At 35.4% G+C, this 15,391-nt stretch overlaps 1 protein-coding gene across 1 annotated transcript in view; it reads left to right on the top strand.

Annotated features, from left to right (window-relative positions):
* Positions 1 to 833: 833 nt before the first annotated feature.
* TMEM196 (transmembrane protein 196) overlaps positions 834 to 15,391 on the top strand; it is a 198,915-nt gene continuing 184,357 nt past the window's right edge. Inside the window, exon 1 of the mRNA XM_074367372.1 lies at positions 834 to 949. Within this exon, the coding sequence (XP_074223473.1) occupies positions 930 to 949 (20 nt within the window). The 5' untranslated portion in view covers positions 834 to 929. The remainder of the gene's footprint in view (positions 950 to 15,391) is intronic.

Consider the following 15,391-nt stretch of genomic DNA (forward strand, 5'->3'; position numbering starts at 1 on the left):
CTAATTTTAAAAATTTGTGTTTTTTTTTTTTCATTTTTTGCATCCTTTTTATCTTTAACATGTTTAAATTCTGGCAAAGAATCAGAAGTTAAATGGCCAAATTCCTCAAGAAAGTCTGTGCTTTTGGTATTTCCTGACCAACAAGAAACATGTTGGACCACAAGTCTAGCCAGAAAAAACAAATGGCTGCTGAAAATGATCCAGTTCAGTTTTGTAGGTCCAGCCTGGAGAGGGATTCTCAGCCTCAGGTTAACATCCAAACATTAAAGTATATGTGAAAATGAAAGCAAATCTACTAGGGCTTGATCATCATCAGTTAAACCCAAAGAGCTGACTGGTGAAATATATGCATAATTTAATTTCAGTTGGCTAAAACTGAATGCTTTTATTGAGTCACTTTTCTAAAGAATTTTGCAATAAACCAGTTTTATATCAGAACGTCATGAAGGAATTGACTTTGGCATCTGCTGCTTTGGACTTCTATCTCTTCTCATATCTCCTTTAAGGAATCTGGCTTGGATTTGCCCAATTAGCTTTCTCTGCTTCAGTCTGCTTTTTACAATCTATTCACTGCTTGAGTTGCTGGCCCATTCGGGAGTATCAGACAGCACTGCCCTGCTCTGGCCTCCACATTTGGGTACCTCCCAGTGTAGTCACATTCCCCCTGGAATACAACAACTACAATAGCATTACAAATGTCAGACTTGGATTAATTTTGCTGACTCAGTTTAGAATTGGACTGAAAGAAATAGAGCTACCATTAACAAAATATTCTATGTTCTATTACACTTTGGGATGAGGCTTAGACTAACGATGTGTATCATTTTACATATAGGAAGAAGAGCCCCTTGAGCCTGAGATACTGGTGTGCCTAAATGATAAAGGAATTCGCTTTTGGCTTTTGCATATAAGTCCTGGCACTGCACTGCATGATCCTCTTAAACAGAAGGTAAGTGTGACAGTATCATTTCTAGATAATTCAGCTCTGAATTACCTTTAAGCCTTTTTCTTTTTGGTTCTATATATTCAGAAAAAATTATTCCAAATTTATATTTTGCTGTATCTAACTATTTTAAGAGGAGCAGTAATGAAAAATCAAGTGGAATGATCCTGGGTTACAAACTTCCTGGTTAAGTAATTAGGCTGTGAAGTAACAGAATTGAAGTTAATAGGCCGTTTCTGCCACATACCAGCTGTGTGACTTGGGGTAAATTATTTAATCTCTCTTAAATTCAATTTATCTGTTGACAGAATGAGTATAACAATAGCACTTAATTGTTGTGAGTATTAAAGAAGTTAATCCATATGAAGACTCAAGAGCATGGCCTTCATACGTGCTATGTAAGGCATCACTGTTGCTTTTGGTAGAGTTGGTAGGGTAGGGGAGTTGAAATGATCATAATTAGCTTATCTTATTTGTCCATCTTGCTCCCTCCATATTCCTGGCTTCACTAGACACACATGAATTGTCAAGAGTGGGTAGTGAACTGTAGTTGTGAAAATCTCTTAACTTGGATCTTTCTTTCATTCTAATTCAGCTTTTTAATGTTTTAAACTTCTATATAACACCTCAGAGTGTTGTCAAGTGCTTCAGGCTCTCACTTTTTTTTTTTTTTTTTTTGATCTCACTAATATTCAGTGAGTGTGCTCTGTTTTTCTTCCTTTTTTTTTTTCAGAATATGTGTCCTCCTTCTATGGGATAAATCTCAAACTTATTGTTATATACTTTTCCATGTCCTTTTCCTGTCATCATTCCCTATTCATCATTCTCCTGATGAAAGCTTAAGTTCTCTTCCTCCTCCTCAGAATCATAGACCTTCATCTTTCCTTTTCAATATAATTCTACGCACTATATTTAAATTTTTTTATTTTCCACAATAAATCTTATTACACATTTCTTAATTATCTTCATCTTCTCCTTGACAATGGCTATTAGCTAGAAAAAGTTCTTACTCTCAGAAGGAAAAAGACAGCATATCTCACTAACTATAGATGAATGCTTTTATTTCAGCAAGATTCTAGAGTACATTTTAAAAGAATAGTTTTTGAGCACCTAAGAAAAAAATGATCTGAAGAACCAGCATATATTCGTTTAGAACAAGTCATATGGGTATAGTTTCTTTCCTTCCTTGATAGGATTACTAAACAGATGGTCAGTAAATGTATTAAGCATGACATATCTGGGCTTCAACAACCAATTTAAAAAGATTTCTTAAAATGTTCTTTAAAAAAAGAAGAACTATTTTTTAGAACAGTTTTAGGTTTAAAATAAAATTGGGAGAAAGGTACAGGATTTCTCATATACCCCTACCTATACACACAAATATCCCCTCTCCCCCAACTTATCAATATCACTCACCACGTTGGTACATTTTTTACCAAGGAAGAACCTACGTGAACAAATCATAATCATCCAGTGCATAGTTACTTTAGAGTTTATTCTTGGTGTCCTACATTCTGTGGGTTTGGACAAATGTATGATGACATGTCGAATGTACTAATGAGTCCACTGAAGGCATTGTTCATTTTTGTTACAGTTTTTAAAAAAATTTCTAACATTTCATTTTGATGATTTCTTAGTGTTTTCATCTCTTTGCTAAAATTACCCATCTATTCTTTCATGTTGTCTAGTATTTACATGAAAGCTCTTAATATATTGATCACAGTTATTTTAAATTCCTAGTAATTCCAAAGTCTGTGTCATATCTGAGTCTGGCTTGATGATTGGTTTATGTCATCAAATTGTGTTTTCTTTTGCCTTCTAACGTATCTTGTAATTTTGGGTTGAAAGCAGTACATATCATATTGAATAATACAAACTGGTAAATAAACTTTTAATATGAAAGTTTATGTTACTCTGTGTTTAAAGTTTTCTGTAACTATAGTTTCCAGAAACTTCAGATTCCTCTATTGTCCTTGTTTTTTAGCCTCTTGATGTTAGGATTCCCTAAATACTACTCTTCCTCATAGAGTCTGTGTCTTGCAGCTCTTTCAACTATAATTCATTGTGATTACACTTTATCCCTATTATTTGTTGGTAAGGTGTCAAAGAAGGAGAGCATTTCATTATCTTATGATTAAATCACAGTCTTTTAGTAGTCTTGTGTCTCAGGGATGTAACCTTCACAAGTGTTTCTCCAGTATTATAGCTTTTTGTCTCTGCCTCTTGACTCTTTCTCAGCTGTAAAATTTCCAGTCCATTTCCTTGAATCCCTGATCTCTGTTGATTATGTTTTGTTTTGTATTTCCAGTAGGTGAGACAAGAAGACTGGAGGGGATAGAGTGGGAAAATTTTCCTTTCTCCAGCTGGAATCAGCTCTGGCAAAATATTTTTCCCTGTATACTAGGCTTTTGCTACTCAGAAGTTTTTGAATGAGTTCTACAATGATTGACTTCTTTCTTTTTACTAGCCCCCATTCTGTACAAGATCCATGAGGATATCTTTCCTATATCATCACCATGACAATCTGATGAGGTTCCTGAAGGCAAATCCTGCAAAATTTAGAACCTTTCTAAGACTAAGCCCCAGGAGCTTCTCACTCTCAAGCTAGTCCATCCTCAGTCTCCCAAGATATATCAAAATTGCCATATAAGAGTTCCTACTAGTTTATTATTCCAGTGCTTTCTGCTCAAGTACTAATATACGTATCAATTTGATTCATGGCCAGGATCAGTCAAAAGAAAGAGCATTTCCCAAGCACAGCATATCACAACTTTTATTGTGGTGTTTGTTACAAATTATAATAAAAAATACTTTATAGGTGCAAGAGTTCAAATAAAATGCAATTTGATGATGAACTATATCAATCACTGTGCAGCTTGTAAATTGTAGGAACCTAATCATCTTTGCCTGAAATGTGGAGAAATATGGAGAGTTTTGGGGAGTCTCCAGAGAATAATAGCAGGTTATAAATTCCATCTTTTGTTTCTTCTATATTTTATATTGATTTGGTTCAGTGAATTTTTTGTTAATGTCTATGAAAAGAGGAAATTTTCTGACTCAGAAAGGAGTCATGCTCTGTAACCACAAGCATGGATTATAACCTCATCATTAATTTTACCTCTTAATCTTGAAGATATTACTAATTTGTTGAGAACGCTGAGTATCTCTGTAACTTGAAAATTGTAACTGCTGGAGCAAACTTGAAATATCAGGGAAAGCCCCTGAGGTTGTACTAAATTCAAGAACTAAAATGACACTTGAAGAATTTTTGAAATCTCTTTTCTTTAAAGGTATTTTTAGTGAAGGATCCTTCATACTAAAAGCAGTCTAGACTTCAGGACAAAGGGTATTTGGTTGAGGAACAAGAACATTTGTTAAGTCTCACATCTTTCTTATTTTATTGTTCCAGTCTTCATGTTGCACAGCTTAACTTTGTAGATTAGGTGACTAGTCAAAACGGAAGACTTTAAGAGAATATTACATAAGTTGGATAAATTCAGTGAAAGCTGTATCACTAAGTAACTAGAAAATGAGGTATTCATTTTTAAGAACCTTTCTTCTTGTGGTTTCTGCAATACTGTACTCTCCCAATTTCCTATATCAAAAGTTGCTCAATTTTAGTTTTCTTCCCAAGCTCTTCCTCTGTTCCCATATCATTTTCTGTTCTGGACCCATACACTCCATCGTGTCTCATAGTTTTCAGTGTTGTCTTTATGCCATGACCCGAAACCTCTATATCCATCTCTGACTTTCTAAAAAAACACCATACTTGTATTTTCTGAACGAGTATCTAGTTATTTGTAAAAAAAAAATTTACATGGAACTCTTGATTTTTCAACCCTAAATCCACTCTTTCTTCAGTATTTCACATCTCAGTCTATGGCATCGCTCATGCTAACTGAAGTCTAAAATCTGAAAATCACCTTTTATTCCTCTCTTTTCTTCATCTAGTTCTTCAGTTTATCTTTTAGGCTCTACCTCCATATTATGTGAAAACTCTTCAGTTCTCTCTGTTTACACTGCATACTCCCTATATTTTACAAGTTATCATTCCTTCTATCTGGATTATGACACTAGTATTTTAATTGGTCTCTCTGCTTATGTTCTATCTTTGCTGTAATACATTGCCCATAGAGCAGCCAGAATGATATGTTTAAAACACATATTGGATCTTGTTAATCCCTTGCTTGAAACTCTCCAATGACTTACCATTGTAGCTATTTATTACCATACTTCTTCCTCTGGCTTATGAAGCCTTGCATATTTGGCTCTTCAACTACTCCTTTAAATGTAGCTCTCACCACTCTTCCCCTATAGGTGCACAGTCCTTCTCTCTGTTGCTTGAGCTCATGGGCTTGTCTCTGTATGGTGATAAGCTTTATATGAAATATTCTTCTACACGATGACCTAGTAACAACCTCCCTTTTATCCTTAAAATCTCAGTATAAGCGTTCTCTTGCCACCCAAACTAAGTAATCATTCAGTCTTATCCTATCATGTCACCTGTTTTCGTTAGCTGCTTAGCTTTTTCACTGTATGATATATAGTCTCATGAGACCAGAGAATATGTCTGTCTTGTTCACTGCTGAGTGTTTAGAATACAGAATAGCCTCTAGTCATAGATATTGTTCAATAAATCCTTGCTTAATAAGGCATCTAGGAAGAATCTGAATTCATTGAATAATGTGTACGGGCTGTCAAGATGAGGGGAGGACATAAGAGAAGGATGGAGAGGTTAGGGTAGAAAGTTGAAAATTTTTGCTTACTTCTCAGTTTAGCCTAAACCTATCCCTGTGTGCTATTAGCATTTCTTTGTTATGTGCAACATTCTGTTCGTACTCTAAACTCTTTCCATCCACACCCCTCATTTCAATTCTTACCTCTATCCAGATAATTCATAGTTTTGTATTTATAGCCAAGATCTCTCATCTGTTCTCCAAGCCTCTTCATTGCAAATGCTTACTTGGTATTTTTTCTTGGATATCTCAAACTCATTTTAGATCCAACATGTCCCAAACATACTCATGATCTTTTCCTCTCAAATCTGATTGTCTTCCTGTATTCTTGTGACTGATACCACTCTCTATCCCATTATGCAAGGCACAATCCAAAAGTCTTTCTTGAAACTTTAGTCTTATGCCTAAAATCCAGTCTAGGAGGTATTCTTGCTTACTCTTCCTAAATATATCTTGGTTTTCCATTCATCCCAAACTCTACTTCCTTAAAAGTAATAACTCATATTAATTGAGCACTGACTATATGCCAGCAATCTTTCAAGAATGTTTTATTTAGTAGTCTAGTTAATCCTTTCAAACACTCTGTGAGGTAGAGTCTATAATTATTTCCACTTGACAGATAAGGAAGCTTGACATAAGGAGTTTATTTAAGTTGTTAGAAAGGGGTAAAGGCAGGTACAAACCTGAGCAGTTTGGAGCTAGAACCCATGTGTATATACATGACACTGTGAGTCCAAGAACCAAGTCACCTTCAGCCTTGACATGCAGTAATCTTTTACAGGGCGTATCATCATTGGCTCCGGTTCCTATAGCATTGAAATTTCCAACCTGCACCCTGATTAATGTTTTCAAGATATATATCTCTTTATTTCAACTCACTGTTAAAAACATTTTAATGATTTCTGTTGCTTTTAGTATAAAAATGAATGTCTTTGTCATTACTTTCAATGTTTCTCCCCTGTTGAATCCTTCCCTGGCCTTCCTGACTAGATCAAATTCCTTATAGCATGTAACTCGTGATCCCATTCTCCTCCGAGTTCACCTGCACCAATGGTGGGCAGTTTCTATGAGCACTGATTTCCTCCCACCTAAATGCTTGCACCTTTCTGCTTCTCTGCTCAAGGGCTTGCTTGGATGTCACTGGCAAAATCCAGAAGTTGCCTAGAATTAAATGTCCCCAAAGGGAAAGCTCAACCAGTGAGAAACAATTGTTGATGGATAAATACCCCACTTTCCCTTTCTGTTAGTGGAAAACTCAGACATGTTTCACAGGGTCCTTTAACCCTTTAAAGGGTCTCTAACAGAAATGAATTTCAGTTGTCCACAGAAGTGGCTCATTCATATAAGTACTCTTTATTGTTTTTTTCCCATCCCTAGTCATTTTCTCTACTACCTCATCTGCACTCCTGGAATCAATTCTCAAATAAACCTGCATTGAATTCTTATCTCAAGGTCAACTTTTGTAGAAACTCAAAGCATGGCGTCCCCTTAGTTTACCATTTCACACTACCATGTACCTCTGCTTCATAGCATATTTAGAGTTTGTTTGAATGCACAGCAAGAGGCCTGGATTAGTGTTCACCAAATGGTCATTCTTTTGGAGGATGATATTTTTATTTTCAATATTACTTTTTTCTCTTATAAGCATTATAATTTTAATAAAATCAATGACATAAAATGTTTCACAGAGCCATAAAATTAATAAAATGATGTATTTTGCTTTAAATAGGAAGTTTTATAGAGTACAAACTTCTAATTTAAATAACTTTATTTTGTGTGATATACTTGTTCACTTTATTATTCATATACTGACTGAAGGAAATAGCTTATGTTTTTAGTAGTGCAGTTAATTAATTACCACAGCCTAAAGAGGGTCCCCTTATTATGCTTTATACAAGGTTATGCTAAAGTAGAAATTGAAAAGTGCAGGTGGCTAAAGAGATAGTATTTTGTCATACTTGAATTTTCTTAAAATAGGTTTAATGTGTCATTTGGTCTCTATTATGAAGTACAAATTAGAAAGCAACTAATTATTTTGGTGTCTGCATTACACAGTTGAAACCATTAGCATTTTATAGCCACTTTTTTGACCCTATAAACAAACATTTTAAAGAGGAAGGAATGCAAGCTATATTTAGACAAAGTGGTATTGAAGTGTGGCTCTCAAGCTAATATGAGATTAATGGCTTTTCCTCCTTCTTCTTAACTGAATGTAAAGTAAAAATAGAAAATAGAAAGAGTTTAATCCAGTCAGTATGACCCCAGTAGAAACTCAGAATACCATTAAGGCCAAATTATCTACCTGGAACTGTTTTGTTCTCCACTGATAAGGCCATCACACATAAATCCCTGCTTTTAAAAATAAAATGTTTGAAGAGACCTGGGTCTATCCAAGCTTCAAAAAATCAGTATTTACAGATCACAGATTTTTCAAATGGTCTTTTAATCAATAGAAATCACAAGTCTTCTTCGGTTAAAAAAAAATGTTTCACTGAAGCCATGGAAAAACTTTCTTTTTTGTTTTGCCCTAATTCATAATAAATCACTATATATTATATTATGCAAATATAAGGCCCTGGAAGAATCTCTGGAGCCAGAAGATATAGGTTTAGTAATAAATCAAAGACAGTTTTCTAATGTTCAATTTTTAAAGATTAAAAATATTAATATTTTATATTGGGAAAGGTTGGGGCAATGAAGACACTCATGAATTGCCAGGGGCCTTATATAGTAGAAAAATCTTAATGTGCATCCCCTTCTACTTAAAAGTACTTATTCTATGAAGGGGAAACGGAAAAATGCCCAAAGACCTAGACACAAGAATGTTCCCATAGTATGGCTTATTACAACCAGCAACTTTTTTTAAAGAAAATAACCCAAGTGTTCAGTCATAAAAGAGTTAAATAAATAATGACACATCTATGCAATGAAAGTTTTGCTAACCTTTAATAATAATAAACAAATAGACATTGACAGAAAAATATTCACTATCTATTGTTAAGTGAAAAAGGCGTATTTCCAAATATGTAAAATATAAAGTCATGTTCAACAGGAACATGTGTCCGCATATTTAAATATGCAGACAAAATCTAAATGATATACAGTAGTCAAGCCTTATCAGTAGGGGATACATTCCAAGATCCCTAGTGGATGTCTGAAACTGCAGATAGTACCAAACCCAAATATATTATATTTTTCCTATACTAGTAAGAGGTAGTATATACAGTGTGGTTATGCTGGACAAATGGATGATTCATGTCCCAGGCAGGAAGGAGTAAGATGGCATGAGATTTCATCACACATCATTTAGAACTTATGAATTTTTTATTTCCAAAATTCTCCATTTAATATTTTGAACTTGGTTGACCATGTGTAACTGAGATGGTGCAAAGCCGAACAGTATTTGAATAAGGGGAGATGACTGTATACAAAATTGTAAATTGTGATCAACTTGGTATGGTAAGATTGCAGCATTCTTTTTACTCTCTTTACTTTTGACTATCTGTATTTTCTAATTTTTCTGTAATGGCAATTTATTGTTTCTATAATAAAGGGAAAATAAAAGTTATAAAAATAAGACATAACACCAGTATGCGTATTTGCGACGCATTGAACAAGTCACTTAATTCCCTCTTTGTATGTTACAGTGCAAATTAACTGAGAAGGTACCTGTGAAAGCTTGGCAGAGATTAAGCATTTAATAAATGTTTGATAAATTTGACTTTCAGGGACTCTGACTTCTACTAAGGCCTCTGCCACAATTTAGGAGTATGACTTTGAACAAATTATTTAACTTCTTTGGGTTTTATTTAACCTAATGGGTAATATTAAAGAGCTACTCTGATTTTAAGGCTCTTCATCCAATCATTAAATTTTATGGAACATCTAGTACAACTGAATGGATGTAGCAATATTATTTTTAATATATTTAAAGTATATATGTTTGATTTTAAAGATATGTTTATACATCAGAAGGAGGGGAAAGGAAAAGACAAAGAGTGGAATTCTGTCACTCTTCTGTCAAGAAATGTTTACACTAAAGTTAACAACACATCCCACCTAAATTCCACATGAGTATAATTCAGAGTGTAAAATATGGGAAAGTTGAGAGGAGGAAGTAAGAAGCTGACCAGGCCATCCTAGAAAACATCTAGACCAAGACAAATCAACTGTTGCAGCCACTTAAGAGGTGTCTGCACTGCCGGCCACTTCCATGGGTCTACTAGAATAACATTAAAGACAGATATTTCAAATTTTAACCTTAATGATATTCAGAAATAGAAGTTAATTTCAGCACTCCATGGTAAGATCTCAATCAAGAGTTCCAAGGCAGCCACCCCAGCTAGTCTTCCCAAGAGATGAGCCAGGCACGTTGATAATTAAAAGTCTCCCAGCCTAGAGTAGCTTGGATATGCTTTCTGTTCCTGATTATTCCTAAATTGATTTTAAAAGGAAATAATGGGAAATGTATAGGATCACTGGCATCAAACATCTCCAGCTCTTCGTTAAGGGATAGACGAATACTACATCTTATTCAACAGAAAACTATGCAAGTGGGAATAGAAAGCTGGTGAAGGAAAATGGGTATAAGAAGAATATTAATTCCAGGAGTTTCAGTGGGAAAAGGTCATGGCTACCTCTGTTTGTATCCAAAGGAAACAGGAAAAGGAAATGATGGTATAATGAATAAAACGTTCCTAAATTGGCAGTCTGGAAACTCGGTTTCAAGCCCTAGTTTTTCCACTAACTATGAAACTTTTTGTGAGCAATGTCACCTCCATGAATTTTGGTTTCTTTCTCTAGATAAGTAGACTTCACACTAGGTATTAGTTTCCTACGGCTTCTGTAACAAATGCCACCAACTTGATGGCTTTAAACTATAGAAATTTAGTCTCTCATAGTTCTGAAGGCCACAAATCTGAGATCAGTATTGGGTTGAAATTAAGTTAGCACAGCCACGCTCCCTCTGGAGGCTGTTAGGGTGAGAATCTGCTTCTTGCTTTTTCTAGCTTCTGGTGGCTTCCAGCATTTCTTGTCTTGTGACTGCATGACTCCAATCTCTGCTTCCATCTTCATTGACTTCTCATATGTGTGTGTGTTCATGTGTGTGTGTGTGGTGTAGTGTGATGTGTGAAATCTTACTCTGTGTCCTTTTATAAAGATACATAAGAGGGAATTTAGGACCCACCCAGATAATTCAGGGTAATCCCTCAATCTGGAGATCTGTAATTTAATCAGATCTGTGAAGACATCTCACAAAAGGTAACACAGGTTCTAGGAATTAGAATGTGATTATTTTTTCAGGGGGCTGTTTTTTGACCTACCATTACTACTTTGTTTGCAAGGTCTAGTTTTATACTTCAGTAACTCTTTAGGGAGAAGCTCTTTGTTTATTATAACTTCCATGGAATCCTATTGACAGAATGAAAAATTAAACAGACTTTCTCGGCTCTGTTCTACTTCTCTTTCCACTCCAACCTGGCTATTTCTGAAAAAAAGGTATAAATGTGTGGGTATTATTTTGGTAGCAATTTAATTTACTCCTTTAGTTATACCAAAGAATATTTTAAAAGAGCACTGTAAAGCCTATTCTTGCAGAGGAAGCTGTTTAGACAGCCTAACAAGGACCCAAGCTCAAAAAATATTTTAGAAAATTTTAAAAATAAAAATAATGAGATTTTTTTAGCCATCTCTTCTACCAGATCTGAAACTTATGAGAGTACAAAAATTAGGAAAAGACATAACATGTTTTGACAACAATAGAGAGCCCTCTAGTAACTGCCAAAATAAAATACACTAGAATAAACTATGAAATTTAGGTCTTTGTTTCAATTTGTTAAAAAAAAAAAAAAGGTAAATCCAGCAGATCAATAAAAATATTACCTTTTCAAAATGATATATTATTGGCTCTTTTCACAGTAACTAAGAAAGAATAGTTAATAGAAACTTTACTTGCATAGTACAATTTCAAGATCAATCTCTCTGCAAGGTCAAATGGAGAAATCTAGAACTGCTAGAAGTGATATTCTCTGACTCTCCCAGACAGCATGCCTGATAGATGAGGTTGGATTCAATGTAGATTCAGTAGAGCATTCAAACCTATAATGCAAGTGGAGTAAGGATTCCATTAATCATTCAACTGGGCTCTGAACTCAGGGTAAAGAAGTGAGGTCTAAGACTTATCAGCATTCAGTCTTAGATGTTGGAATGTTTTAAAGTGATTGCCATAAAATATGAAATATTTTAACTAAATCGTGTACCACCACCATCATCACATGTTTGGAATAATGAGCCATTATTCTTACAATAATTCTGGAGAGTGGTGAGTGGAGAAAAGCATCTAACATTCTATTCCCTTCCACCCCGCTACAGTCTCTTTTCAAAACCTTAAGCAATAAATATTCATTCATTCACTCATTCAGCATTTGTAGAATGACAGCTCTACAATGTGGAAAACACTGGGGATAGTTTTACTTCATCTTTGTCCTTAGAAATTTCCAACTAATCAAGGTAGGCAAATGTGAAAATGACTACCATAAAATTCTGAGGACTCTAAACAGTTATAAACAGAGACAGGGTGGGAGAATGTCCCAAATAAGGAGGGATAGAATGTGAAAAAGTACAGAGTTTGGAGATGTAGTGTAGCAAGGTGACAATATGCTTCTTCCATGAATATTGGAGTTAAGTAAGAGGTGAAAAGAGGGAAGTATTCTTTCAGTGTTTAGGAGGAATTTCGAAAATCTCACATCAAATGACCATTTAATAAAATAAAATATGAATTTATCTACTGAACATAATGGAAAATAAAATTGATGTTTAGCGAAACATAGGAATGATTTTAAGCAGTGCACAGTGGAATACATGGACAGTGGAAACATGAACAAAAGAATCATGTCACATAATAAAAGGAGTACCAAGTAGTAATGAGGACCCAACTTGAGAATTTAACTATATCATGGAAAACAACAGAATTATTAGAATAGAAAACATAACCAACCAGTGAATTAGAATGGATAAAAGAAATATTAGAGATTTCCCAATGCTAGAGATTGGAAAGGTTAGAAAACATAAAGGTTTGCTGAAAAGATGAATAAATCAGGGACAGTAATGTAGGCAGTCATTATCAAAATGGCTGATTGTGGAACCCGTCCTGAGAGAGAAGGGGTTGAGTGGGAAAGAAGGGTGAGAAGTGGAATAATAGCCTGGGGTACCAGGTGAAGTAACCAGAAATCATAATCAAGGTAGTGACAAGTGCAGGTAATCAAAAGGATGGGGACAAGTGAGAATGCAAGTGATTGTATTAAAAAAGAGAGAGAGAGAGGGACGGTAGAGCTGGGAGGAGTTTTTCATTAAACAGTTTAAGACACTGAAGATAATGGAACCTGTGTGGCTAAGATAAGCAGATGTGTTGGTGTTTACATCATCAAGAGTAACAGAGGCCAGAGTTGAGAGGAAAATGAAGAGCCTGGCACTGAATTCGTTGAAGATAGTGACAAGCTTTCATAGAAGTCAATAGCCATTTGTGAACATTGGGCTGGGGCAGGGAATTCATTCATTTATTCCACAAATATGTATTGCTTATTTTGTGCCCAGCATATTTCATTAGTGAACAAAGTCCCTGCTCTCATAGAATACTCATTCTAGTTGGAGTGACAGAAAATAAATAAATGAGCAAACAAAATAATGTCAGGTGGTGGTAAGGCATATGAAGAAAAATAAAGCAGGGTTATTATACTTTGAAATAAAAGCTTAGGGAGGGACTCAAATAGAGGATAACATTTGACATTAGAGATGAGACCTGATAGAAAAAAGCCAGGTTGATATCTGTAAGAAGAGTGTTTCAGACAAATAAGAAAGCAAATACAAAAACCCTGGGGCAGAAATATAATTGGAACATATGAGTGACTATGAAGAGGCAAATGTGACTGATGTACAGAATACTTAGGGGTGGAGGTGGAGGTGGAGGCAGAGGTTGAAATAAGGAAGAAAGTAGGAGAAATAGTATATTGAGCTTTTTAGGCCAAGATGATGACTTTGTATTTTACTGTGGGTGAAATGGAAATTTGGCAGCCTAATTAATAGACTGTAGGAAGGGAAAGGGTGACACTAGGGGAAATTATTTGGAAAGTAATTTAATAACCCATTGACCAATTTTGGTGTCTTGGGCTAGAGTGGCATGGTGAAGATGATGAGAAGTGGTTGGAAAGTGGGTACATATACAAAGGAGTTGGATGTAGCAGAGGGCAGAACCTGGCTAATGTTGACTGGTTAAGGTTTTCAGCCCAAATAAATTGTCACTGGGCTGGAGAATACTGGGGCGTGAGTAGGTTAGAGAATGGAGAAAAATCAATAATTCATTTTTGGTCATGTTGAGTTTAAGATGTGACCAAGACAGCCTTAAAATTCCCCTCAGATTGGCTAACCCTTAGACTGATTTCTTCTGACTGTAGCCCCAACATCCCTTTCTAAAGAGCATTTATTTTAGAAACACACAAGAGAAAACTTCCCCTGCCCCTTTAAGATGTAAACTTTCTACAACCCAGAAATAGCTTTCACAAGGACTTGGGAGAAATCTTTCTGAAATGTAATCATTAAGAAAGTGAGTACCCATATCTCACAGTTTCTGTGGGAGGGTAGAAGTATAACTGCAGTAGTCACTGAGTCCCCAAATTGATGGTCTAGTCACATTGACCAACCTCACCTCAGTGCTTAACAACTTGCCTTCCTTTTGTTTCAAGAGTTGAGTTCAGTCTCTCTCCCCTCCTGCAGTAGTCTTGAATGAAATCTTCCTTGCCTGTTTAACTGGTCTAATGTGATTTTTCTTTTATATATGTCTATTAGATATCTAAATCAAGATATTAAGATATGAAGACATATAAGTCTGAGTTCTAGGGAGAAGTTCAGGTCAGGAATATAAATTTAGGAACTTTCAGGGTAACAATAGTATATAAATCTGTGAGACAGAGGCCACCTGGGTTAGAGGACTGAATTTGGAAACATTCTAATGTTTAGAGATATTGCATATGGAAAGGAATTACTAAAGGAGGCTGAGAAGGAACAGCGAGTTTGGTACTCTGAAGGTCAAGTACGGTAATCAGCTATATCAAATGATTCTGATTGATCCAGTTGGATAACTGGTAAATGACTACTTGATTTTATAATACAGAGGTTTTTGGTGCCCTTGACAAGAGCAGCCTCAGTGGAGTGACAAGTATACCAGCCTGAATGAAGTGGGAATAAGAGGGCATGGAAGGAGAGGAAGGAGAAACTGTGACCTCAGAAACTTTCTGAGACCTGTTGCTTAAAAAGAGAGCAGAGAAGTGGGGCAGAAACTTTGAAGGGATATAGAATCAAGGAGAGGTTTCTTTAAGATGGTATGTATTTGCGTACTAATAGAAATAAAACATTATAGAGAAAAACGATGATACAAGAGAGAAAATAAGCCACACAGCAAGAGCATTGAGCTTGAGTAGACTGAAGTGGATAGGTTCCAGTAGTTAAGTGGATGGATTGGCCTTAGATAGAAAAAAAGGTAATTTGTTCCTTGTCCTTTAGGCAGCTTATTATTGGTATCAGTGTTGGTAGATACGGTGGTAGGGGCAACTAGGAATCCTTTAATTGCTTCCACTTTCTCAATGAAATCAGAAGCACACTCATTAGTTGAAAGTAAGGTAGGGAGAGAAGGTGGTGGAAGTTTTAGAGAAAATTATTG

This window comes from Camelus bactrianus, chromosome 7 (assembly GCF_048773025.1).
Source record: "Camelus bactrianus isolate YW-2024 breed Bactrian camel chromosome 7, ASM4877302v1, whole genome shotgun sequence".
In the NCBI taxonomy this organism is placed as follows: Eukaryota; Metazoa; Chordata; class Mammalia; order Artiodactyla; family Camelidae; genus Camelus; species Camelus bactrianus.